The 27,953-nt window shown below is 40.1% G+C and overlaps 1 protein-coding gene across 2 annotated transcripts in view; it reads right to left on the bottom strand.

The window, feature by feature from the left end:
* The window catches only part of TPH2 (tryptophan hydroxylase 2), a 95,871-nt gene that overhangs the window by 17,165 nt on the left and 50,753 nt on the right, over positions 1–27,953 (bottom strand). For both annotated transcript variants that reach the window (XM_039221427.1, XM_039221426.1), the window contains exon 8: positions 20,187–20,313. In XM_039221427.1, coding sequence (XP_039077358.1) covers positions 20,187–20,313 — 127 coding nt within the window. The remainder of the gene's footprint in view (positions 1–20,186; positions 20,314–27,953) is intronic.

The following is a 27,953-nucleotide window of genomic DNA, read 5'->3' as shown; positions in this document are numbered from 1 at the left end:
TGTGCTTATCTGTCTCAAACACAAAGAATATGAAGTTTGTGTTAGGCTTTTAAGGATTAGTGGGACATTAGAAGAGCTTTGGGAAGACTAGGAGTTACTGGAAAGAGTAACTTCAAGGGGCTGCATCAGGGAGATGACTTCTGGGAACCCCAAATGAACATCAAAGGCAGGCAGAAGTAAGTCAAATGATGGAATGTATAGATCACAGGCTCCACTTGAATCAGTAGACACTGCCTCTTTTGCCAGCGGTTCTCCTCAAACCAAGGCAGACAAAAACAAGTAGAAAAAAAGAGAAGGGTTGGGATTTGAGTAACATCCTGTCAGCTAGAAGACAATGATCCTGAATTGTGGAACCGCATATATTGTCTTAGGTTAAGAACGGCCGTTGAATGAATTAAAATGTAAAAACCTAAGCTCTGAGGAACCATTATAGCAAACCTTGTGGAAAATTGATCATCAAATATAAGAGGAACGTCCGTAGGGGGGGACAGAGTCAGCAGAAAACAACTTTTATTGAAGAATATATCGACATAGGCGATTTTCAGCAGCACGGCTTTAGTTGGGATTTTTCTGTGTGTCTCTTAACTACTGCTTCCTATTTCTTTCTGGTTGTTTCCAAGAACAAATGGATGATTTTGTTTAAGAGCCTCTGGCCATTTCAGTTTTATTGTCCCTCCTCTAGCTTATCTGTGAGCATTTTCAAAGAAAGGGCATCTGACTTATTTAACAGTCACTAGTTTTTACATCAGGATTTAATGGTATTTTTAAATCTTTTTTAAAATTTTTTTAATGTTTTTTATCCATCTATGAGAGACAGAGTGTAAGCAGGGGAGGAGCAGAGAGAGAGGGAGACACAGAATCCAAAGCAGGCACCAGGCTCCGAGCCGTCAGCATACAGACCGACACGAGGCTCAAACCCAACAATCACGAGATCATGACCTGAGCCAAAGTCGAACACTCAACCAACTGAGTCACCCAGGTGCATGATTTTTTATTATTATTTTAAAAAAGAAGAAGAAATTTAAAAAAAAGAATTATGATGAACTAATAGGAGTGATAAGCATTCACTCAGCAGGAGAGCTACCCAAGCAGTTTGCCCATCCCTGAAACCTTGACAAAATTCACTCTAAGACACTCCATCCCCAGGACTAGGCATCAGGTCACAATAGCTATGTGCTGGCCCAATTTCAGACCTTCACCATCCCACCGCCCTAAGGTAAAAGCCCATACTTCTCTATATGGCAGAAAAGACCCTCCATGACCTAGCCCTTGTCTCTCCAGCCTCATCTCTCAACCCTGTGCCTCCCAATCATCCACTCCTCAGGGAACTATTTGCAACTGTGCAGACTGCCATGCTGTCTTCAGCTTCCCATTTAGGCCTTTGCACACTGCCTTCCCTCTGCATGGAACGCTCTTGGTTTTGTCCAGCTCCTTTGCCTAATTCTTGCTGGTTTGCCAGCCTAGGCAGCTCTCTCCTCTCTCCTGGTATAGCACTCATGGATCCATGAGGAAATTGCCAGTCTTCTTGTCTGTCCTCTCTACAGGCTCTGAGCTCCAGGGAGCTCTGACATGGTCTGACTGGTTTTGGTTGTTCTTGTTGTTTGATATCTGGTCTCCAGCACCCTGGTGACATGCAGCAGGTGCTCAGCAAATATTGAAGGAGGGAAGAAAGGGTAAAGCAAGAAGAGTTTCAGTGTGCCGAGCTACAGGGTCAATGCCAATCTTCCAGATCAGTAACTACTACCTTCGGCAAATGTTCTAATATTATAGACGTTTCTGTAAAGATGAAAACCCTGCTACAGTAGCCATGCATTCAGTTTTCACTGATAGCTTCAGAAATAGATCTGTCCCTTGACATCTCTTCAACAAGAGCCAATGACCCTCCAAGCCAGTGAGGAAGGGAGGAGCCATCCTACTGGCAGGCCTCCAAAGATTGATTGGCAGGTACTTCCTGCAGAAGCTCAGTAGTCCTGGGGTTAAGTGGCCCCTGGCCTTTTTCATCACTAGCAGTAATTCTGAAGATCCACTGATTCTGACTTCTGGATCCTCATCAAAAACGTTGGGGGAAAGTTTTTCAGTTTGCCAGGTCTGAAACTTGTAGCCAACTGGAGACTAGCCAGGGGAAAATGCTAACTGTGCATTGTTGGGGTGTGGAGGAGTTTAACTGTGATAGATCCAGGCCCTGAAGTGCCTCATGGCCCAGACCGCTCAGAATTAGCAGCCACAAGGAACTTCTATTGCATCACTGCCCAGACCTTCACTTAGCAGATGATGACACATGAGATCCGACAGATGCTATTTTCTCCAGGAGATGATTTTGTAAGATGACCACCCATCCAATGCTGCTTTCCACAAAATTCTGTGGCTCTTTCAAAGGTCTTATGAGTACAAATGGGCTTCTTTTTAATGAAGCCTTCTGGACCTACAGCTATTTTGAGTTTCACAAATCAAAAGCTGGCTTTATATTCAGTAGTATTACTCTTTGGACCCTAGATGTAGTACAAGAGTCTCGATATAACATCTTCATAACAAAGCAATTCACATAGTTTGGCTCTCTTTCTAAAGCAATCCCATCTTTTTCCAAACAAACTTTTACTGGCTTATTATGTAATTAGATACATTGAAATGGTTAAACTTCACCCTAAGGATAGACACACACACACACACCATTTCATAACAGGTACATGGGTCAGCATCCCATTTATATATGTGCTTAATCAACTCTGCACAGAAGACCTACTTAAGCAAATGCTGTAGGTTTGAAGTGACTAAGAACTGACTTTTATAACCTAAGCAATTCTGAGCTCCTTGAAGGAGAAGAAAAGTGATGAGCACATTCTCAGCCATTCATCCTTTGGCATGTCCTAAAATGTTCTGCATCAAATCACACATTCTCCCCAGATGTGGTGATTTTAAAGGTCAGCTCTCAGAGGCTAGTATGAAAAATGAGATTTTTACTGACTCCCAAGTAAGCTGTGGGCAGTCATCACTGCCTTTAGAGGGTCGTTTTATTTTTATCCTTGCATTACTAAAAGCAACACCCTCCCAGACATTAGGGCTAAAGAGCTTGCACTTGCTCACCTATTTTCTTTCCTGGCAAGACCAAGAATCCTGAAGACAATTATATGTCTGAAAACTGACGAGAAAGGTATTTTTAGTGGAGAGAGCCATTCTCGCCACTCCATCACACCAAGCAGCCTTCTATCTTAAGTTTTTATTAATGAAGTCATGTTTCTTTTCTAGTCACTAACCATCAGCACTACTATCATCATTTCTCACACTCAGAATCGACAGTAACCATCTGTATGTGTAAATGGGGCTGAGAAGATTTACCTGTGAACCGGGGTCCCTGTCACCATAAGGGTCAATTGAACCTCCAGCTAGCATTTCAGCTCAATTGAGCTACCCTATCTCTAACCACTGCCTTGCTGAAACCTACTCTCCACTCCAGTGCTAAGCGCTTTACATCATGCTCACAACTCTGAGAGGCAGGCACTGTGATGGTAATATAACAGGGTAGCCTGAGCACTTTGACTTTGGAGTGAAAGATCAAGGTTCAAAGGCAGGCTCTGCCATTTACCTGTCCTTAGGAAAATTATTTAGCCTTTCTGAGTCATAGGTCATCCATAAAATAAATACAATGAATAACTAACATTTATTGAAATCTTACTATATGCCAGTTTTAAACCCTTCCATTTTACAGCTGGGGAAACTGAGACTTAGGCTCGGTAACTTGGGCAAGTGTAGGGGTGATAGAGCTAGACTGGCATTGGTTATGATGAAGCCCATGATGTCTGCACCATATCACACTGTTTGCCCCCTCTTCTCCGTGACTGAATGCTGCAGGCCCCTAGAATTGATGTTCATGCCATGTTCTTAATAGCTGGGCCAGGAAATACAGGGCTCCCTCTAGCCCACCTGCAGCCACCCTTCCACAGAGTGCACTGGGCTAAGTGCCTTCATCTCCTATGTGGCCCCAGGATCAAGTAACACAGCACAGGCCCATCTGGAGCCAGTGAGGGGCATGCACTACAAACCAGGCATTAAAGGAAGCTACGTCTTCTGAGTCTTGCAAGTGGGAAAGAGCACTGCAATTAGCCCGGCTCAGGAGACCTGAGACTACAATAAATTTCGGCTAGGAAACAAAACACATCATGCCCAGAGCGCCAATCCCTCAGTTCTCTCCCTTCCTCTAATCAGCAGACTCCCCTGATCAATAAAGGGGGGACAGGCGGTTGACTGAAGATGAAATGCAACTTCTCCTTTCAGGATCACGTACCCCTTCTAACAGAACAATAACTAAGCCGCTGGCCAGTTGTCTCCTTCAGTAAAGGCAATCTGACTTCCATAGATACTGGTCTTTTTAAGAGAAGCTAGGAATCTGGAAGTTCATGTGCTAGCCCCTGATGTGTTAATGCACACTTTTGTTTTTTTTTTTTAATTTAAGCAAGGCATAAGATAGACAGATATATAGATATAGATATATGCATATATATATAGATACAGATATATAAAACCCCACCTCCCGCAGCCCCAGACATCAGTCTGAATCCTGCATCTGCAACAATAATTTGCCTCCAGGACACTGAGTGCACGTCTCTCTGCCTCACCTGCTCACTCTTTGCTCTGACATCCTAAGCTCCTGAGAAATGGTCTGGTGTACTAGATCAGGACCCAGAAAATCTAATAGTTCAGTCCCTGCCACTATTTTACTCTTTGGTCTTGGACAAGTCATTTCACTTTTCTGAACCTCCTTGTATTCATCTATATAATGGGGACTCCTCTCATCACCGAATTTCTGTTGAGCACCAATTGTGTGTACAGCACTCTGTGGACACCAGGGACTGTGTTAGGGGATGATAATATGAGTTTCGCCTACTTTGAAGTGCCATTATGGGACCTAAATGAATAAACACACATCAAGTGCTCAAGCAATTACGGCAACAGTTGTAACTCATATGAAGAAGGTCCCCTGTTCTGAGGCGATTAAGATCACAAATATCTTCATGGCTGACTCATTCCATCTCAGGGCTCTGATTCTACAGAGTCATTTCTACAAAGAAATTACCTTCTGCGTAGGCGATTATGAGCTTAATTACAGGTCAACAGTTCCTGAAACTCAATCAAAGGAGCTTTCTGACATGCAAACTATCTATTGAGATGCAAAAGTTTCCTAAAGTATTAACCTCTATTCTATCAGTAAGCATATGTAACAGCAAATAAAAAATTAACAATCTGATTGCTGAGAATGTCTCCACTGATCGAAATCACCTCTGATCATCCTGAACCTGACCTAAGTGCCCTCCTTTCCCTAACTCTGCATTTAGCAAGTTATATTTAAATCCCTGTTCACTTATGTGTACCCCTCACTAGACTCTAAGTCCCCAAGAAGCAGGAGCCCGTCTACCTGCTTCACAGTTGAATTCCCACTGCCTGAACATATAATAGATGTTCAGTAAATGTTTACCGAATAAATAAATGAATGGGCCACAATTGATTCTACCAGAGTTGTGGAAAAGATATTTAGTAGGGATATAGCAAGGTCACACCTTTGTTAAAACACCCTTGCAAAGAAGCAGAATCCAATGTCCCCTCTCTCACCAATTATAGCTTCGGTTTTTATCTTGGATGAGCTAAGTCTTCTTCATTAGAGTTAAGGAAGAAAAAGGTGAACAGCCCCAGAAACATTTTTATGAGCACTGAACATCTAAGTATTTCTAAAGTATGCCAATTTATGGTATCTCCCCATGTTTTATTACAGAGAACTTTTAAACCTTGCTAGTTAGACACTGACAGAGGACCCCTGTGTACAAACACAGAGACACATCCAAAATGCATCAAAACTAGAGCAAACAACCTCTTTTGGAACTCTTCCAACAGCTTCTTTGCATACTCTTATGTTAATGCAGCCATCTTACAGCCAAACTCCAGACACCTGGCTTGAATTCCCAGAAACTTGAACTCATGAGGAGGAGCAGCCGAGATGCGAAATCCCAAATTTATTGCTTTCTTTAGTTATTAAGGGAGTGCTGCATGTATCAATGAACAGCATCACTCCTAATCTACTTGCAAAGTTTAGTCAGGAATTCATATTTAATGTGCTCTCACCAGCACAAGCAATATTTATTCATTTGTTTTCTGAAGCTGTTTCCTGAAACTTGCCTCTCTTTGTGTTCACTCAGGGGAGGTGTGCTATTAACTCTGGGGAGGCCTCCTCCTCCATCTCCAGGGAGAAGCTTGACATCTTTTAGAGGAGGCCATACCTTTATTATTTATGGTTAAAACACTTTACATTGCAAACTAGCATGCTATCTCTGTCTAAAACCCCTTTGTAATATAAACTGCATAGTCTGCATTTCAGAGGGGAAAACCTGAATTGCTGAAAGTCAGAGAATTAACCAAGGTCACACAGGCCTTTCCGGCCCTTGAGTCTTACTCATGTGGCCACCTTGACATCTAAGAGTACAGTCACTTCAAATACACTAGCTAGCTTTTATCGAACACTTAGCACTGTACTATGCAGCTTTACAATGCATTATCTCATTAGTCTGCAATAGTGCTGCAAGACTCAATGGTATTATTATTCTCATTTTAAAGATGAAGAAACTAGGGCACTGAGAGTTTAATTAATGTATCCAGTGTTGTCCAGAAAATAATGGATAGAGCCTGGACCTAAAATTTTTGACCCTGAAGCCTGCTCTCTGAATTACCCACTAACTGGACTGCCTCACTCACTACCAGGTCCCTAAGGTTCACAGGCTCAAAGAAAACCATATAGCGTTGTATAGAGTAGGGTTCAGTCTATCTTATTCCAGCTTTCCCTTTTACTCCCCACCAGTATGCATAGCTCAGATCAAGTGCTATGGGGAAGGATATTTATGACTTTACCCAAAAAGAGAACAACAGGAGGGATGAATATTGACTAGATAAAAGTAGCACTCACTAATAATGACAAGCTAATGCAAAATTAGAAAATAGAAAATTAAAACACATATGAAAACCAATTATTAATTTTTTTAAAAATGGCACCTACTTGTTTCTCCCAAATGAAAGAAAAAAGAAAAGCAAAGACAACTCATTAGCTATATGTGAAGTTCACTAAACCACTTTGTGTACCTGAGTGAAAAGTCATAAGCCCTGTATTTCCAGAGCACTTCCAATTTATTCTTTCTTCTGTAGATGTAAAAGATACAGTCCCTCCTGACAGTACAAGTGTTTGATAAATGGGTGAACACTTCATTGCTCCTTTTTCCAAAGCCAAGATTCCCTTTACCAAGTTCTTATTTGATGTGCCAAAATGACTTTGGAAAGACAAGGCTTTATACTAAGTGTTAATAGTGATTATCATTGCTCTGATATTACAAATGATCTTTATATTCTTTTCCTTACTTATCCATTTTTTAAATTTTTTTTCTATAATGAATATATGTCATTTTTGAAATAAGGAAGAGAAACAGAGTTTTGGTAAAGACTTTTCAATAACAGAGTCCCCAAGTCACCCTGAATCCGCCCTCCCTTCCTTTCAGAGGGAATGATTGTTTATGGACACCATAAAGGACAGACTGGCAGACCCTGAAAAATGATGAGGCCCCCGGGTGATTTATTCCTCCCCACCCTCCCAGCATCTCTTACTTATACCCAGTGTGGATTTAAGCCCTCAAATGACAGCATTTCCATTTTCTGGGAAATCTCTCCCCACTATGAAATCCACTCATCAGAAATATTCCAGAAATGCCCATCCTTACAGTGGCAAGCATATAAAACTCTAAGCAAATTACAATATTTCTAAGAAGAGAGCAAAGGGATGTTTAATCACCGTGTGTTCAGTCTCATGTCGTGTTTCTTATTGTGCCTCCATTCGTCGTGGTGGCTCATAATGTACAGCAATACATTTTACATCTACGAAATGTGTTCTGGGTTTTTATATCACAGTTCAGAAGAATAGCTTTGAAAATTCTTTTGACTCCTTTATTTGAAAACTACATTTGTGGAATGGGGTAATTAAATTCCTATAGTTCGATATAATATTACCTCCACTATTCTAGCTCATAAAAAAAAAAAAAAATCCCAACCATCTTCTCCTTGCTTTTGCTAGAAATGGAATTACACCACAGATATTTCTGTTAATATAACTCTAAGATTTTGAGAACCTACTCCATTGTAGTTAAAAGAAAACTTCTTCTTTTGTACATCTTTATGGAAATGAGAATGACTGCAGAAATCTTCCATGTTTGATGAGTGCATACTAGCTTACTTTGAGAAGAAAAAGTAAGAAGGGCTCAATGTCAGGGCTTTTGAATCACAGGATGAATTTATCTCTAGATGAAGAGCTAGAAGAATTAGGGTCTTCAAGTGACTCTAAAATTATTAAATCAGTAATACAGAACTTTGACTGAAGTCAGGATTTGCTGAGTAATGATGAGATTGAGTACTATCATACCCGAGTATGAGGTAGATAATGACATGACACACATCATGGAAGTATTTCCTTTCATTTGCTCCTCATTCAGCATCAGGTGGTGGGAAAATATCCTAGTTTTAAAGAAGATATTTGAGGCACAAAGTAGTAATGTGATTTGTTCCAGAATACAAGTTTTGGAAGTAATAAAGCTGGTACTCATATAAAAATGACAAGCGATAACAAACACTAGCAAGGATCTGAAGACAAGGGAACCCTTTTGCCCTGTTAGTAGGAATGTAAATTGGTGTGGCCACTATGGAAAATAGTATAGAAGTTCCTCAAAAAGTTAAAAATAGAGCTGCCATATGATTTAGCAATTCTGCTTCTGAATATATAGAATGAAAACAGGATATTAAAAAGATATCTACACTCCCATGTTTACTCTAGCATTATCCAGAATAGCCACAATACAGAAACTACATAAGTGTCCATCAACAGATGAATGCAAAGAGATGTGGTATTCAATGCAGCCCTGAGGAAGAAGAAAATACTGCCATTTGCCACAAAATGGATGGACCATGACAGCATTATGCTAAGTGAAATAAGTCAGACAGAGAAAGAGAAATACTGTATGACTTCACTTATATGTGGACTATAGAAAAGCCAAACTCTTAGGAACAGAGACTATATTGGTGGTTACCCGGAGCTACGGAGTGAGGGATGTGGGGAGATATTTGTCAAATGGTACAAACCTTCAGTTATAAGATGAGTAAGTTCTGGGGATATTAATGTCCAGCATGATGATTAGAGTTAATAATACTGTATTATAGACTTGAAAGTCGCTAAGAGACTATATCTTCACGATAAAGAAAGGGTAATTATGTGACATGCTGCATGTATTAGCTAACTAATCATACTGCAATATATAAGTATATCAAATCAGCACATTGTCTGCCTTAAACTGCCGCATTATATGTCAATCATATCTCAGTCAAGCTGGGGAAAGTGAAGAAAGCTGGCACTCAAGCCCCACTGGACGAACTTCAGGTTTAGTCCCTTTCCAACACATCACATCACACCACACACTGCCCACGAAACACCCCAAAAGCAGCTGCATCGAGTGCTGAGAGACTCCAATGGCTGGCTTGTGGTGCTCCCGCATGAATAAAAAGTGGGCACAGAGCTCGCTCCGCCACACAAACAGAATGAACAGCTACCAAAGCAGCTCTGTTTTTCTGAGTCTCCAAATATCTAAAATAGGTTGTTGGGCTTTTTTTTCCCCCTCGTCTGTAATTACACAATGGCTCTCTGAAACCCCTAGGATGTAATTTTAAATGATAAAGAAAGATTTGAGCTGCAAAAATACACAACTGTTCCAGGGTGCAAATGGATTTGTTTCTAATCCTAGTGGGCAATGTAGAGCTCACTTTTTTTTTCCCAAGTAATGGTGGTGTTCTCATCATAGATGGCAAACACCTCATAATGGCATAGATGGCAAGGCACCTCACAATAGCTATATCGTAAGTGAAACATACACAGAGAGAGAAAATAGCCCTAGCTCTGATATCAAAGTTCTCAGAAGAGATACAGTCAGAAGGAAGTGTGGTCTGAGAGCACCCAGGCAAAATAACACTGAGAGAAAACACTGAAAAAGTTAAGCTCCATGGGGCTAGCTGAAGAAATGTAACACCTTATAGGTTCTACAATTTTTCTATAAGCACAGAAGACATAAAAGTGAAAGTAATGAGTTGGAATAGATACTATTAACTTTTAATTAAGTTACTCTTAGAAATAACACACACACTGATCATCTGCCCAAACATCTCAATTAAGAATGTATAAAAGTGCATCCCTTCCAGCTTTTTGTCAGCTTTGTATCAAATGATCCAAACAGCTGAACTAGTTCAAAGACTCCACATGGAATAAATAAGCCTGGGGCTTATTGCAAGCTTTCTGTAGAGATACTAAAATGGTCATTTTTAATGTCATCCATCTTCAGAAAGAACTAGAGCTGGGCCTAAGTCTTTTAAAAGCATACATAAGTTCCCCACTCAAGCCAGGTAGACAAAGATGCGAGACTGGGAAACAAGCTAATGTCCTCCCACAAGCAGGAAAATATTAACTAGCAATTCATAAACTAAGGTTACCTTTACAATTACACTTCTAGTGTGAATTATAGTCGATTATTAGTTTAAGACTGACTACATTTCATCACCATTCTCAGCGTGAGAAAGTCCTAGTTATAACCAGAAATTCAAACACACTTGATTCATGACCATCAAAAGCCCCAATCAATGCAAACTCTTTTACTTGGAACCAATAAATTATTTGTTTTGATAAAATACGAACAGAACCTTATATTACTAATTTCCTGACAATCCTTTTGTGGAAAAAAAAATTAAGTTAGTGATCAGGTCTCCGTTCACAATGAATTCTCCCCTTTCGAAAATCATTCTAAATTTGTATCTCCTAAACTGTGTTCCTTAGAATATTAATAGCATGGGATGTTAACATGTGTTCCATAAAAAGAGGCTTCTGGAACTGTATAATGTATTTTCCTAATTCTCAAGTTCACTGTTTTTACATTTTAACATAATCTTACAAACAATATCAAAAACTTTGCTAACTAAATCTTTTTCCCCTTTAAAAAAAGCTATTGAATTAACAGTATGTTTTATAACCAATGGCATCTTAAAACAGGGAAAAGATGATAAGTTTGGAGAAATAAGTTTTTTATCACCTGTAGAGATTCACCCTACACATTATCACATTAGAGTCCCTGAAAAGTCTTAGTACTTTAAAAAACAAAGCTGTTTTCTCTATTTAACTCAGTGTCTCCCCAATATATTTGCCCAGAGATCCCTTCTGTTTTAAAACTCATAATCACATTTCATGAGACTAATGTTCTGGGAACACATTCTGGGAAAGAGTGCTTATTCTTTTATTACTGTTGGCCAAGACCTTTCTCTCATCAGCTTTCCCAAGACCCAGTGACAAAAACCTTCAATCATGAAGGGAAGGGAAATATATGTCAGGGTCGACAGAACTGAATAGATGACCTAAAACACTGTAGAGAGAAAATTCCAACTAGACCAGTGGCTGATTTATTCTGCTTGGAAACATCTGAGGTGTATTCATACTGATTGCTTTCTACTACAAATGATGCACGGTTCTGTCTGTTTCAAATGTCTTTATGATGTGAGAAATGAATAGACTGAATTGAAACCGTCTGTGTGGTAGGATGGGCCACACCATAGGGTGGGAAGCACCATTTGGTGAAAGCACCCCTTTACATTACCCAACATTGGGAAGGAAGAGAAATCAATATTTTTCTAGGACTGATCAGCAAGTATCTGTTTATGCATTCCCATAAAATTGGATAATATAAGTCACATGGTCAAAAGCAGGCCGCAGGGGAGTTTGAGAGCAGACACTCAAAACAAAACCAATGACATGGCGCTCATAGCTGCAAACATCCCTTTTCAGGCCCAGCCTAAGTCCTAAATAAACTCATCTCATATCACACAACATCTCCCAATACCCTGTGAATCCAGCTGGTAGAAAGAGTATCAAAATACAGAAATAAGACTAGAAGATTACCATTTGTCTTTTGAATGACATATTCAAGCATTGTCTAATAGGCCCACCTGCCTATCAGGCCAACTGACCCGCTTGGACTAGAAGCATCAGCATTGCCTGGGATATCGTTAGAAATGCCAGATCTCGGGGGGGGGGAGGGGGGGGGCGCCTGAGAGGCTCAGTCGGTTGAGTGTCCAACTCTCGGTTTTGGCTCAGGTCATAAACTCACAGGTGCATGAGTTTGAGCCCTGCATCAGGCTCTCCCTGGCAGCACAGAGCCTGCTTGGGATTCCCTCTCTCAATTTCTATCTCTCTGTCCCTCCCCTGCTCACACTGTCTCTGACTCCCTCAAAATAAATAAATAAACTAAAAAAAAAAATAGAAACGAAAACAAACAAACAGAACAATGCCAGATCTCAGGCCTCATTCTAGACCTACCTGACCAATACTGCCTTTTAACAAGATCCCTATGTTATTTTATGTACATTATGATTTGAGCAGCATTAATCTAGGGAACCTCTCCCAACTTCCTATTTACTACACAGTAGGACACAGATGTTGAGAAGTGAGATGGTAACTTGTGAAGATAGATAAATAGCAAGTTACTTTTTTCCACTAGATATGCAAATGATATCCGCCCGGGAGAAAAGACAACCTCAAGGTTATGGAGTTTTTGCCCACAGAACATAAATGATTTTGCACCTTATTCCAGGATTCTTTCTTTCAGGAATGATCTGGTCTAAGTCTCTCAAACTCTTCCTTGAGCTGTATTTATCATCCTGCTTCTCCCTCATTAGTGAGTTAAATAAATCGTTGACATGTACTCAGCACACATGCATGGCAATCATGCTTGTAACTGTTTGCAGTTTAATTCAAAACCAGTCATCTCTCCACAGTGATAGGATAGTTCTCTCTAGGGAACACTGTGATAGCCACCTTTTCTTAGGAGAAAGAGTCAGCAAACAGTAATTAAGAACATCCACTATGACAAGAGATGAATCTAACATGGGTTGATTCCTCAAGGATGGTAGGTCTAATGTGTAATCTAACTTAAGATACAAGAGCTGCGGACTGACAGCTTAGATTGCTTCAGCTTACAGACATGGTTTGTAGCCCCAAAACATTTCGTTTTATTTTAATTTCTGGATATGAAGGCCTTTAGATGTAATATGTATTCTCCAGTTCTCCGCAGGCTCCTACACTCCTTATTACCGTATATCAGGCTGTTTCATACATGTTTGCTACCTATCTGGCCCCTGAAGGCATTTAAGTTTACAACCCTTAAAGAAGACACTAATCTATTAAATCCACCTAAGCCAGCACTACGGTGGGAAATGGCTCGTCTCAAAATCATAGTACACTCCAAGCAGCCCTTACTGGGAATATTTTTGCATATCTATCATGCACAGACCTCGGACAGCTATGAGGAGTATAAAAAGAATGCAGCTGCCAAAACCAGTGGCCTTATTCATTATCCACCAGAGGGCAAATTATTTACGTGTATAACAATGCATTTGAAATACATTTACCAGGCATCATCATCAATTTCTTCAGATACAAAAGAGTTTCATTTAAATGGTTCTCAGAGCATAGAAACCACTGGCCACATAAACAGCAGAGATAGCTTCATTCTCAAAACTGAGCATTATTAAAATGTCAAAATAAATATCATGCAGAAATATAGCAAGAAGAGGCAATATCGCTATAAGCAAATAGCCTGGTCCCTCTGAAATCAGACCTAGAAATTCAAAAGCAGCTTTGGATGAAACAGAGGTTAGTGGTGGCCAATTAGTCCTGCTGGATGTTGTTTTTTTCCTTGGATGGATTTGTTGACAGCACATCACAGAAAGTTATTAAGTGCCTGCTTTCATTCCCTGTTTCCTAAGTGCTTAAATTCACTAAACAAGGAAAAGCAGGCACTATATAAACAGAGTCATTAATAATATAAATCTCACCTAGAGTAAAAGAATAATATGGCCTGTCTCATTGTGCTGCATAAATAGTGATTTCCGTGGTTTTCCATTTGTCCCCTCTATGGATTTTTCTCCTTTGGTACATCTCATCTCTCATTTTACTCCAGTACGTCTTCAGGGGACTTAATGGGAACAACTTTGAGGAAATCACCTAATAACACGTCCATTTCTCATCTGGACAGCTAAGAGGCCTCCCCAACCACCACTATTCCCCTTACCACTGGACTTTTTACACCTCCCAGTGAGGCCCTACTCAGCCCTTAATTTCTTAGTCTTCGCAACCGGGTCATTAAACTGGCTTTTAGCTATAGTGTATGGCCTGAGGGTCATTAATATGCACGTTATCCAATAGGTTATGTACTCCAGGGTCTACACTGAAATGGTCCAGCCAGAATCTGTACTTTCTTTCAAAACCACCTTCCAGCAGTTTTCCATTCACTTTGTTTTTGACTGAGAGATGGGTTGTAGTTTCTGAAGTCAACAGCAGTTTTAGGAGCATTTCAGGGAAAATCTCCCTAGCCTCCTCACTCTGTGAGTCTCTCCTCCATACTCCCTACATTTTACAGGAAAAGCTTTCCAAATTTCTCTTTGGTCTGTGAAACACTTTTCTTTTCTTTTCTTTTTTAATTAAATGTTTGTATTTACTTATTTTGAGGAGGAAGAGTCAGAGAGAGAGGGAGAGAGCAAATCCCAAGTAGGCTCCACCCTGTCAGTGCAGAGTCTGACGTGGGGCTCCACCTCACGATTGGAAAAATCATGACCTGAGCCAAAATCAAGAGTCAGACACTCAACCACCTGAGTGCTCCTGTAAAAACACTTTTCAGAGTAGATAGGCCTAGTCTATAAAGCTGGAAGGAACTGGAATCACAAGGCTTGTGAGAGGTGGGAAATCAAAGGGAGCTGCGTTGGGGGTGCATTCAATATGAGGAAAAGAGAAATGAGTAGATCAAGCAAAACTGTGGTGAGTCTCCCACCTCCACCCCCATCCCCCACCAACTCTCCACTGCACTTAAAAGAGATTCAAAATCTTTGTGTTAAAGTCCTTTGCAAGTTTATACTCTTTTGGGTTTTGTTTTTCTTTTAACTGTCAAAGCTACTGCTAGATTCCAGGCAGGATTCTTATCTCCCTTGGGGGACACTTGATCCTCCTTAACCTTTCACCAGCTACTTCCTACATAGAAATGAACCTGTCTTATATGGAATTTAAGAAACACAACAGATTGGGGTGCCTGGATGGCTTAGTCGGTTGACTGTCCGACTTCGGCTCAGGTCATGATCTCATGGTTCGTGGGTTTGAGCCCCATGTCGGGCTCTGTGCTGACAGCTAGCTCAGAGCCTGGAGCCTGTTTCAGATTCTGTGTCTCCCTCTCTCTCTGACCCTCCCCTGCTCACACTGTCTCTATCTCTGTCTCAAAAATAAATAAAAACGTTAAAAAAAAAGAAACACAACAGATGAACATAGGGGAAGGGAAAGAAAACTAAGATAAAAACAGAGAGAGAGGCAAATCATAAGAGACTCTTAAACACAGAGAACAAACTGGGTTGTTGGAGGAGAGGTGGTGGGGGGATGGGCTAAATGGGTGACAGGCACTAAGGAGGACACTGTGATGAGCACTGGGTGTTGTATGTAAACGATGAATCACTGAACTCTACTCCTGAAACCATTACTACACTATATGTCAATTAACTTGGACTTAAATAAAAATGTTTTTTAAAAGAAAAAGAAATAAAGCTGTCTGCTGGCCTCTGCTCCCACTTCTGAACTCCAGTCTCCACCACTGAATTCAGAACTCAAACACAGTTGGAAGCATCATCTTAAATCCACTTTTTCTGCATAACTTCTCACATATATTAATAAAAGCTCACACTGATTCTGTACTTTCCATATTTTTGTGTACAAGATCAAAAGCTCCTTGATGCATGTACTACCTTTTTGTCTTTTTCCTTTTCCTACCTCATGGTACCTAGGATTCTTTAGCCATTTAAAGACTAAAGCCATTTAAAGACTGTTGATTGGCTTTTGCAGAAATACATTTATATTCCAGGTAAAAGACAACGAAAAAAAAGAGAGAGAGAAGCATGATTAATGACCTAATGATCTCTAACAGACAGAAGCATTTTTAGCTGTGGGAGCTAGGCAATCATAGCCAAGGGTAACGGAATCATGCTAAGGAATGTAAGTTCCAAAAGAAAAGGTATTCATCCTACAAATTTACTGGTCCTAGTATAACAGGTTTCAAGATACAGGTATTCATTTTTTTCTTACAAATGTAAGAATAGAAACAAAAAAATAAAGCTCCCCCCAAAAATGTACTGCCCTAATCCCTAGAATATATTACCTTTACAGATATAATTAAGAAGAATATGGACTCTGCAATGGTGAGATTGTTGTGAATTATTCTGCAGGGCCCAATCTAATCACATAAGTCCTTAAAAACAAAATACCTTTCCCAGCTTCAGTCAGTGAAGAGAGATGTGGCAATGGCAGAAATTTCAGAGAGTTGCAATGTTGCTGGCTTTGAAGATAGAGGAAGAGGGCCATGAGCCAAGGAATGCAGACATCCTCTAGGTGCTCGAAAAAGCAAAGAAACAAATTCTCCCCTGGGGCCTCCAGAGAGGAGCACAGCCCTGTTGACACCTTAATTTTATTTTCTTTAATGTTTATTTTTTGAGTGAGAGAGGGAGAGAGAGAGAGAAAGAGAGCACAAAAGCATGGGGAAGGGGCAGAGAGAGGGAAAGAGAGAGAATCCCAAGCAGGCTCTGTGCTGTCAGCCCCACACAGGGCTTGATCCCATGAACCATGAGATCATGAGCTGAGCCAAAATCAAGAGGTGGTCACCTAACCACCTGAGCCACTCAGGTGCCCCAACACCTTAATTATTTTTTAATGTTTTTTATTTATTTCTGAGAGAGAGAGAGAGAGAGAAACAGCATAAGAAGGGGACGGTCAGAGAGAGGGGGAGATACAGACTCTGAAGCAGGCTCCAGGTTCTGAGCCAGCTGTCAGCACATAGCCCAACACTGGGCTCGAACCCACGAACCGTGTGATCATGACCTGAGCTGAAGTCGGATGCTTAACCAACTGAGCCACCCAGGCGCCCCCCCAACACCTTAATTTTAGCTCAATGAGAATTGTGTCAAACTTCTAAGCTTATGAAACTGTAAGATAACAAATTTGTGTTGTTTTAAGCCACATGTAATTTGTTAACAGTAGTGATAGAAAACTAATACAAAAGGCAATCCGTGTTTTCAGCATGGCCCTGCAAACTGGTGAGCAGGCAAACCTGCTGGGCCCCCAAACCAAAGAGATTTCTTTTTCTGGCTGAAACTGACCCTTAGGTCCCCCTTTCTCCCCCTTTGCAACTTGGCTGACTTTTTCATCTTTCAGGACTCAGCACAAACTTTCTCTCCTCTGAAAAAATCTTAGTTTTACCTATATAGGCTACAAGTTTCCCAGACGTGAGGACCATGTTTTATTCTTGGTGAATGTTAGTTTGAATGATGGACTTAATTAATTATCATTTTATGGAGTGTAAAACTAAAGGCCAATAAAGCTACATTTTTGTTACTGCTTTTAAAAAAGAAATAAGATCATTCACTAGGATCTATGTACTTTCACATCCATGCAGTCCCACCTTATTTCTTCTCGTCATCTCTTTGGACACACACACAGAGCCTGGCAGGGCTGAACCCCAGTTTGTGATTGTTCAAAGTCAGATAAATAAGCAATACATTCATCCCTGATGAAGAGTATAAGCCATAGGGGGTCAAAGGCTGAAGCCAGAAAATTTCAAGGGAAATTTTCCAGGCATGGGAAAGGTTCTAAAATGTGGAGCTTAAAGACAGAGCCAAGGTTTGAGAATTAAATAACAGAACTCACTGGTGTGGTGGTTTCAGAATATGTCTACAAACACTTAACATTACTTTCTTCAAAAGGTGTAGACTAATTTCCTTCCCCTTGAATGTGGACTGGAATGAGTCTCTTCTAACGAACATAATATGGCTGCCATGAACAACACCTGATCAAGTCAGAGAAGTCATTACAACTTCCTCCCCCCATTGATTTCTCTCTTCCTCCTCCTCCATCCCCCCCCCCCATTACTTGCTCTAGAGAAAGTGATTCACCAATAGCCACATGAGTGAACTCTTTTGGCAGAAGATTCCCAAATCTTCAGATAACTGCAGCCGTAGCGCACGTCTTGCAGCAACCACAGAAGCGTCCTGGAGCCAGAACCACTCGGCTAAGAGGTTCTCGAATTCCCAAACACAAGCTATGAGATAATAAATGTTCGCTGTTTCAAGCCACTAGGTTTTGGAGTTATTTGCTATGCAGTAATAGATGGCCAATATGCATGAGATACAATGCCTAGGGCAGAGGTTGCAAATTGGAAGTCAAGATCCTGATTCCATCTACAAATATATTTTACTCAGTTCATAATGTTTTTCATGGGCCAAAATCTTAAAATAATTTAAATTCTTTTAGAAATCTAGATGTCCAGTCTCTCTCAAACATTTGGAGATCTGGCAACACAAAGCCTGCACTCTTGTCTGGCAGCTATGAGTGGAAACTGAGGACCTGCCTTCGGCAGTAGGCTCTCCCAGGCTCGTTAAGCCTCCATTCACCTCACTAATTATTCATCTCTGCATTGACACTAACAGCATGGCTTTTGCCTGCCGCTTCTCTTATATTAGAAAAATATTTCTCATGTCTCATATCTCTATGAACACTAGGAAACAAAAGATGAACTGAAAGGCCTAGTTGTCTTAAGAAATCTAGGAGGGATGCCTGGGTGGCTCAGTCGGTTAAGCGTCCAATTCTTGATTTCGGCTCAGGTCCTGATCTCACAGTTTGTGAGTTTAAGTCCCGTGTCAGGATCTGTGCTGACAGCTTAGAGCCTGGAGCCTGCTTCAGATTCTATGTGTCTCTCTCTCTCTTTGTCCCTCCCTTGCTTGCACTCTGTCTCTCTCAAAAATAAATAAGCATTAAAGCAAAATTTTAAGATTCTCCCCCTCTGTTCCTCCTGCGCTTGCTCTCACACACGTGCTTCTTTCTCTCAAAACAAAAAAATTTTTTGAAAAGAAATCTAGAGCATGTATTTCTTGGTAGCCGTGAAGAATATCCCTACATGCCTAATGTGACATCAATGTATATCTACAGCAAATACACACAACTTAAGATTCCATTTTTAATTCCTCTGGTAGCTTTATTCATTTAGGCAAATGGACTCGCCCTTGTAAGTGAGTATGCTAAAGCTGTTCTTTCTTATACTGTACTCTTTGAAATGGGTTTTTTTTTTATTTTTTTATTTATTTCTGAGAGAGAGAGAGACAGTGTGAGCAGGGGAAAGTCAGAGAGAGAGAGAGACACAGAATCTGAAACAGGCTCCAGGCTCTGAGCTAACTGTCAGCACAGAGCCCGATGCGGGGCCCGAACCCACAAACCATGAGATCATGACCTGAGCCAAAGTCAGACACTTAACCAATTGAGCCACCCAGGCGCCCCTGAAATGGGGTTAAGGTAAGGTAGATAAGCTTGCTAGCTCGCATCTTAAAGGAAGCCACCAACATAACTTTTCCTCTACTAGTGCTTGTTTTGAGAAAAACCATGTTGAGAACATATAGTTATTAAATCTTTTTCTGGTTTTATCCTTATAATAATTGTTTAGCTTAAGCTTCTTATGGCTGACTCAAATTGTGTCTGACAACAGCCATATTGACTAATAAGTGATAATCTCAAGTACAACCCCTAGTTTTTCATAAATGCATAACTTTTACTATTCCTAATATTTTTCTAGGAAAAAAAAACATTGAACTAGAATAGAAGTCAATGAATTTCAGCACACAAGCCAAACCTGGCACACTGCCAGCTTTTATAAATAAAGTTTTATTGGAACACAGCTGCCTTTCATTCATTTACATACAGCCTCTGGCTGTTTTTTTTTTTTTCAGTCACTGTGATGAATGAACTGAATAGTTGGACAGAGAACTTATGAGCTGCATGCCCAAAATATTTACTCTCCCTGAACAAGAAGGATAAAATATAAATATCTTAATGGTTGATAAGCTAAGAACACATTCATTGTACTTCAAAGGAACACAACTTGGAAATCATTGAAATCACCATGTCTTCTCAGTAGTATTTGCCTTATAATCTTCGTGAATAAGTCTAAAGCTTTATTCACCTTACAAGGGAATATAAATAGAACATTTTTTTAAATTGAAAATGAACTCACGGTGGCTAGTTTCTGAACATCTTCATCTGATGCTCCCAGAGATGCCAGGCCTATTTCTTGTGAAAACTGAGCAAACTTAGGATCCGCGAGTAGTGGAACATGTCCCAGGAGTTCATGACATGTGTCTCTGACAAAAAAAAAATCACAAAAATATGTTATACAGGAAGTTCAAAGTATCACTGGTATGACAAGCTTAAAATCCTAAATATAACCTTGTTACTATAATCAATTACTGTTACCAAATTTCATCACTTCTAAAACTTTTTATCACCTTTTAACATCTCTGAAATCTAGATGCACCTTACAATTCATGGCATTTTAAACTATATAATACACAATATTTTTAATAAGTTGATAGCAACTACTATTTTCAAGTGCTTGCCATATGCCAACCACATGGTAAGTGTATTACAAATACTATCTCTTTTAACCTTCAAGGGGAACTTATAGAATTAAAGTAACTTCTTAGTGCAAAAGCCTATAGAGCAGGGACAGGCAATCTACAGTCGCAGGCGATCTGGCCCACTCTCTGCTTTTGTAAATAAAGTTTAACTGGAACATAGCCATGCCCATTCATTTATGTATTGTCTGTGGCTCCTTTTGACTAGAACTGCAGAGTTGAGTAGTTGTGACTGAGACCATATGGCCTGGAAAGCCTGAAATATTTACTAGCTGGCCCTTCACAGACAAAGTTTGCTATAAGGATAAAGCCAAAATTTTAATCTAGCTTATGGTGATTTCTAAACTCTTGCTTTTAACACTTAAGTTGCACTGCCTGCCATGTTACACTTTGCAGACAGTGGGAAACAGCAGAGGGATCATACTGTCATCATCAAAGTTGCTTTTCCCATAAACAACTTATCTGCCTATAACACAAGCAACTCCCTTGAGCCTGCACGTTGGAAAACCTTCCCAGTCCTCTGCTTTGGGCAGCCTGAACTGGGTAATAATAGAAGCTTAGGTCTGTTCTCATTTGTCTGAGCTTCCATTTAAAGCCAAATGATCAGGCAAAGGCAAGTATGTGTCACAGTGAAGCAAGGCAGATGCCTTCCTGAGTCATTGCCATGAATCACACACTGTTCCTTGATACCAAGCTATATTGGAATGAATTCTCCTATGACTCTCTGGGAATGGATCAAGAAGCTTCAATACTTTATTTTCTTGACAAAAAGTAATTAGCCAGGTAGTATTTGAAAGACGTTTCCTGATTTTGCCTGGCATCCTCTGAAGTATATCACTTCCAATAGGTGCTATAATATAAATGCCAGGTGCTATCACTGTTATAAGGTACATTGGGTGATTATGTGGTTGAAGCAAGTGAATGGTGGTCAAGGGCACAAGATTGATGCCCATATAAAACAGGTGGCATTACTCAATCAAAAAATCTTGTTCCCACAATTCAAACCACATCCCTGGCCTTGGCTAGCCACTTCATAGATACGTCAGGTTGAAAGGGTAGCCAAATGAGAATACGTAGACAGGATATTAAAAGAAATTACCAACTTATTCCCTGTCAGCTGTGTGTCAATAGCTTTCTGAATTTGTGGAAAAGAACATATGGCAGTTACTCTCCAATCATATTACTTAAGGCAGAGAATCAGACTCAATGGATTCTAAGGTATAAGGAGAATTCAAATATTATCTGAGCCCTTCATTTGACCTATAAAGAAATTAAAACCAGAAAGGGAAATAGAAAGCTAACAGATTCTGAGCTCCTATTATGTGTTGGGTACTGTACTAAATGTTTATATTATGGTAGTAATTTTTCTGTACTTACAAAGAAGTCTTATTATTCCCACTTGATAAATGGGGGAAATAAAATTCATGTAAATTTAAGTATCTTTCCAAGATCACACTCTTAAAAGACAGACAAGATTTGAAATCAAATTCCTCTGTCTTAAACAACTGTCCCCTTTCTGCTCTATTGTTTTAACTGGCAGATGTGGAGTAAACAAGAAGGAATGGGTGAGGGGGCATGGCTTACGTGGTTGGGAGAGAGCTTAACCAAGTTGGTTAGCACAAGTGAAAATGTAGTCAGTATGTTGTAAGTCTCTTTTCCTGCCACTTCGTGGTCCTCAATTCCTCAAGGAGCCTTTTTTAAAAATATCTATTCCTGGGTCCTACCTAAAACCAATTCAGTCAGACTCTCTGGGTTAGACCAAAGCACCTGCACTGTTGTGAAAGTGCTGAGGGTGCTAATAAGGCACAGCCAAGGTGGAGACCCACTGTCAGAAAAGAAGATGCTCTGAAGCTCAACCAGCAGGCTTCAAGCAGCAAGGACTTGAAACTAATGCTCAGTGTGCTTATGTAATCTTGAGCTGCTCAAATTTAATTCCACTGAAATGACATCGTAATCCTGGGGAATAATGAAAGGTGGTGAAAGATAGTTCACTAGGTAGTTAATTACTTCTTCACATACATTTGATTCAGTTAAAGGTCTAATGTTTCTATGCTGGGAGTGGGCCCTATAGACATGCTCCTGTAATCAGTTTTTTTTAAAGGCCATGCAGTCTGCACTGATGTTGGAATTAGGATTGAGTGGCCCACCATGGATAAATCTGAATACCTCCATTGTGGCCTATAGTGTAAATACTAAAGTACCCCTCCTGATCCTGGCAGAAAAAAATGACAATAATATTTCCAAAATTAGACCAGATGTCAAACTGTGGGGAAGTACCGAAGGTGACATAAACAAACAAGGTAAGCAGAAACTAAAATAGTGATTATCGTGATCAGTGAGTATTGAATGCTCACTATGGTCCAGGTACTGTGAGAAGGCTACTGCAGATCTTCTATCTACCTTGGTACTTCTGCAATTCAAAAACATAAAGACAGAAGCAAAAGTGAAAAGTTGGTGACTAAAAAGGAAAAAAGAAGGAAAATACTAAGATCCAAAGACATTAAGGAGTCAATTCCCACTAGTAAAAAAAAGGAGCTATTGCCTAGATTCTAAGTTAAGGTGCCATTATCAGAAACCTATAACTCTCAGCCAACTTAAGAACCTTTAATCGCATTACAATGACAAGGTAATCCAACTATATGGAGAAGAGGATAAAAGAAATAAATCTGACAGAAAGAACTCATACAATATGGCAGAATATACTATTTCCTTAAGAATGAAAGCCTGAAGCAAGATGTCTAACAGAATTACTAATGGAGCGTGAGGGATGCCCTTTGCGCTGTGATAAGTAGAAATGACCTGTGCTGTGTCTCAGCAGTCTGTGTCTTCTTCTCAGCTCTGTGTCCACACAGAGATGCTGAGAAAGACCTGTGGCTCAGATTCCTGAGAAAGAATGCATGCAGCAAAGACAATATGAACAGCAAACTCACTTCTCATTGAGCCAAGGCTCTGAGCACCTGTATTTCAAGACCAAAAGCAAGGTTATGTCTTTCATGACTTTGGTGCAACATTCTCAGAAATTAACACCAAATCGTTCCCTGTCCCAGTCTTTGGCTTAGACGCACGGTGTAAACAAAGGTAACAGAAGTGCCCAGAAACTCTTTAAACAAACATCAAAGAGAGAGTTTTAATGTTACTAATAAAAGCACTTATTTAGCTTTGAAAAAATTGAGATTTTCTTTCATTTCTTTGACACCAAAGGATCTAGAAGCTCGGACTGACTATGATTTTTAGAGGCTGAAAATAGTTCCAGACTGTTGGGAGTCTGAGGGAAAAGACTGAAAAGGCTATCTTCAACCTTTGTATTAATTAGGTACTGTTGGGCTGAAATCATGCCATTTCACCCTATTTTACAAAGTGCAACGGTGATTCTGTCCTGCATATAAAGTAGTTCACGATCCCTCCATTGGTTGTATCGTCCACAGCTGGACCCCTGAGTATCTAATTATGAACAGAGTTCCAAGGTGAGTCCACAACTATTGCCTTATCACACCAGATCTCTCTAAAAAGATTCAATTATTTGGCTATAATTGCACCTGTCAGCACATGCTGCCTCCAATCTCTACATCGGCAAACTTTTCTCTTTTTAACTCACATCCCTTTGATGCATTTTCGCCTGAATAATGCTTTTCAGAAGGCTTTTCACAAAAGCGCTCTGTTCACTGGAAATGTAGGACCTTTCAAAACTGTTAACACTGTAAAACATCATGTCTCCTTTTGGGGAAAAAAAAAGGAAAAAGAAAAGCTAGAGCTGATATCAGACTCTAAACTTTTGCTGCTCTAAATTGGAATCTTCTCTGATAAGCCCTGTTAGGAGGATTCTAAAGCCTGCTGAAATGGGCCCACAAAGGGGCTTGGACAAAATGCCTCCGTGGAATTCTTAAATCATTCTAAGAAAGTTGCGATCATCTTGCTGCAGGGAAATAAGGGTCCTGGTTGTTAAGTTCACATTCAAAATGAGTCTGGCATTTTTCTCCTCTTATCAGTTTTCAAAGCTGACTCCTTACGCTACATGTTGAACAACTCCTTTTTATTTCTGCTGTAAATTAAAGCCTTCAGGACGCAGTGAGCCAGCATCCAACATTTGCTTCCCATCCCAAATCAGTGCATCTGTCTTTTAAGCCATATTTCTATAGTTTTTGTTTGTTCTAAATGACACAGAAGCCAGCACTTTAGCTAAATCATGAAGGGAAGGAAAGCAAGATGAAGTGGGCAGGGTGAGGAGTTCGCACTGGTGAAAAGATGCTGGAGGATGAGCTGGGAGGCAAAACTGGGTATCTTTTACAGCTTTCACACAACATTTGGTGGGTGAGTACAAGTAATCTGGGATAACACTCTGGGACACATTGAAAAGGGGGTGATTTGGTTTGTTTTCACTGCACGGAGGAGATGGTAACAGGACTTCATTTGGTATCGAGGCAATTTTCCTTCAGTGATCGCCTTGGAGCCAAATACGAAGTTCCTTTGGTTTAGATTTAAAATAGCATACTGTAAAATCTGGCCCAGATAAAATTTTAGGCAGCCCTTATGATCACTCCCTCTTCTATCCCTATCGCAGTATAGATAAATAGATATGTGGCCTCTTTCTATGAAGCCGAGCACTTGGAGATTGCCCTGGAGGAAATCTTTAGTTTTTTCCCCCTAGGAATTATCAGGAAGGCCACCAACATTACTCTTCTTCACTACAATTCTTTTGAGACCAACAGAAGATATTATAGTTATCTTTTTTGAAATTTCATTCAGGAAGCATTTATTGTATGCCTATAATGTACCAAGTACTATGCTAGGAACTGAGGCTTAAAAGTAAATAAGACATAATCCTAGAATAACTCTTAGCATAGTCACCTTATAGTTCCATAAAAGGGCAAACAGCAAGTACTAACTTTCCTGATCCATTGAGAGACACAGTTTGCAGCTCTTACACGTACCATAAAAGGGTTGCAAGGGAAACTATTGATATGCCTTTAGTTCACCCATATTCTCAGGTATTTCTTATTCCTTGAAAAAATAAGGGATTTTTAATTCTTTCCCTGCCCCCTCCCCAATTCCACTAAATATTAAGGACACAGTATAATGTAATGGCTAAAAGTATATACTCCGAAGTCAGACCCATATGGGAAGTTCATTTCCCATATTCCTGCATAGACAAATGACTTAGAGCAGAGCAGTTCTGTGCAATAGGACTTTCTACAGTGATGGAAATATTCTATATCTGCATTGCCCAGTACAGTAGCCACTTGAAATGTGGTTAGCACTGCTGAGGAACTAAATTTACAGTTATTTAATTTTAATTAATAAATTTACATAGCCACATCTCTACCATATTGGACAGCACAGATGTACTGTTTGCTCATTTTTTAGAATGGAGGTTATATGGGTCCCTATCTCATGGAGTTCTTAAACAATGTAGTAAGATAACACGTTGAAAACAGAATTTCACAACAAGTTATGTATCATTAATCATATTACATTAAATTATACTTACACCTTCATCTACTGTACCTTAGTTAAGTTTGCCCTTTGGGAAGATATTTTATCACTTAAACAAGAACTAGTAATCCTCTCCAGGACAGATGTCATGCCATGTCGTCTTGGGGCACCTGACACATAACAGATGCTGGATAACTGCTGTTTCAACTCAACTGAGCAGAGTGGCAATGATGGGGCTCTCTGACTCCATAAAGAGGTAAATCCAAGTGAATTGCAAGTACAGTTTTCCTAATTTCCAGTGTAGCATAAGAGCATTGAACTAGGTCTTGGTTTTGCTATTTCCTAGTTGTAAAATCATAGGTAAATGATCTGACTTCTTTGAACTTTGGATTTGCCACCTGTAACATGGGGACAGTCTTGCCTCCCACCTACAGATGAGTGGAATGATGTCTGCCCAACAGAACATGAGTGGGAAATATAGATCCCTTCCTTCTCTTGTGTGGTGGCTTCTGTACTGGTCAATAAATATGATTCTCTGCACAGCAGTGAAGAGGTATGACCAGTGGTTACCTCTTCCATGCCTAATATTCAATCACTTTGAATTTCTTCTTCTGAATTTGCAATGTAAAAATGCAAATATTTCTGAAAAAAAAATTCTCCCAGGCCTTCTCAGTCTTCCATACTTGAAAGTGCATAAATGAGCTTCTCCTTGACACTACAAGGTACTGAGGGAAAATGAATTGTGGCTCAGGTGTGGTGTTAGGCAAGCCTGGGAGGTGGGTAGGAAGGGTCCTGCTTTGAATCTGTAAATATATATATTTATATATATTTGAAGACTTTCCCCCAGGTCACTACAGATAACAGCCAAAAAGAACAGAAACAGAGCTCCAGCAAGCATTCAGGTGTAAGTTTGCTTTCAAAATGCACAGATCTTAAATAATGTATACGACTTTTTTGTTTTCATGGAATATCTATTGTTAGAGTGCCTGGGGGCACTTGAGACAAAAGGCTCTATAAAAAAATCTTAGGGGGGTATTGCTTTTAGGCACCTCACAAAACTAGACCCGATTTTCTGATGGAAAACTTGGGAGTCCAGGTTTAAGGAACCTCCGTGGCCTTATAACCAAGCAGGAATTTCAGGAGATCCATCAGCCTTCCCAGGAATTTAACAGGTACCAAGAAAGAGTGGACCTGTTTGGTATTTATATACAGCTTTTCTTCTCTGCAAAGATCAAAGCATTATTTCATTATCCCTCACACAGAGAGGTTAAGTGGCTTGCCGACAGTCATGCTGAGAGCTGAGAGTGGGGCCGGGATTTCAGGAGCTGCAGCCCACAGGTCCCTCTGCCTGAGGAGGTGAACCCTCTACTGCATTTCCACACTGTAGTGAGGCACTATCCCCTTTTTCCCAGTGAAAGAGGAGATGCCTTGTCCCAATATATAGGGCAGGCTCTGGCCATGTGAAAAATCAAAGGAGAGGGTGGGATTCTAACAAAGACTGATAGCCGGACCAAAGACTGGATAAGAGCTGCATGGCTCCAGATCCTCCAACAGGCACAAACAGTACTTAATTTGGTTCTGGCACCAAATTAAGTAAGACTGTTCCTCTCAACTATCTCCTGTAAATTTGTAATTAGAAAACCAAGAAAGAAGCTGTTCAATGTCATACATATAAGTTTTGAGTGTTCCTGTTTAATGGTGCTGTTTAACAGAATAGTGGCTAATTGCACAGAAGCTGACACTATAGTCTACTTGAGTTCAAATTCTGACTTCCTCACTTACCAGCTGTGTGGACTTGGGGAAGTTACCTACTGTTCTATGCCTCAGTTTCCTCATTTGGAAACTCAGAATAATAATAGTAACAACTCAGAAGGTTGTTATATTAAATTTCGTCCACAGACAACACTTAAAATAGTGCCTAGTACATAACACTCAGT

This window comes from Hyaena hyaena, unplaced genomic scaffold, assembly GCF_003009895.1.
Source record: "Hyaena hyaena isolate Hyena2069 unplaced genomic scaffold, ASM300989v1 scaffold_990, whole genome shotgun sequence".
In the NCBI taxonomy this organism is placed as follows: Eukaryota; Metazoa; Chordata; class Mammalia; order Carnivora; family Hyaenidae; genus Hyaena; species Hyaena hyaena.
Note: the sequence above shows the minus strand (reverse complement) of the source record. Positions and strands in the feature narration are given on the sequence as shown.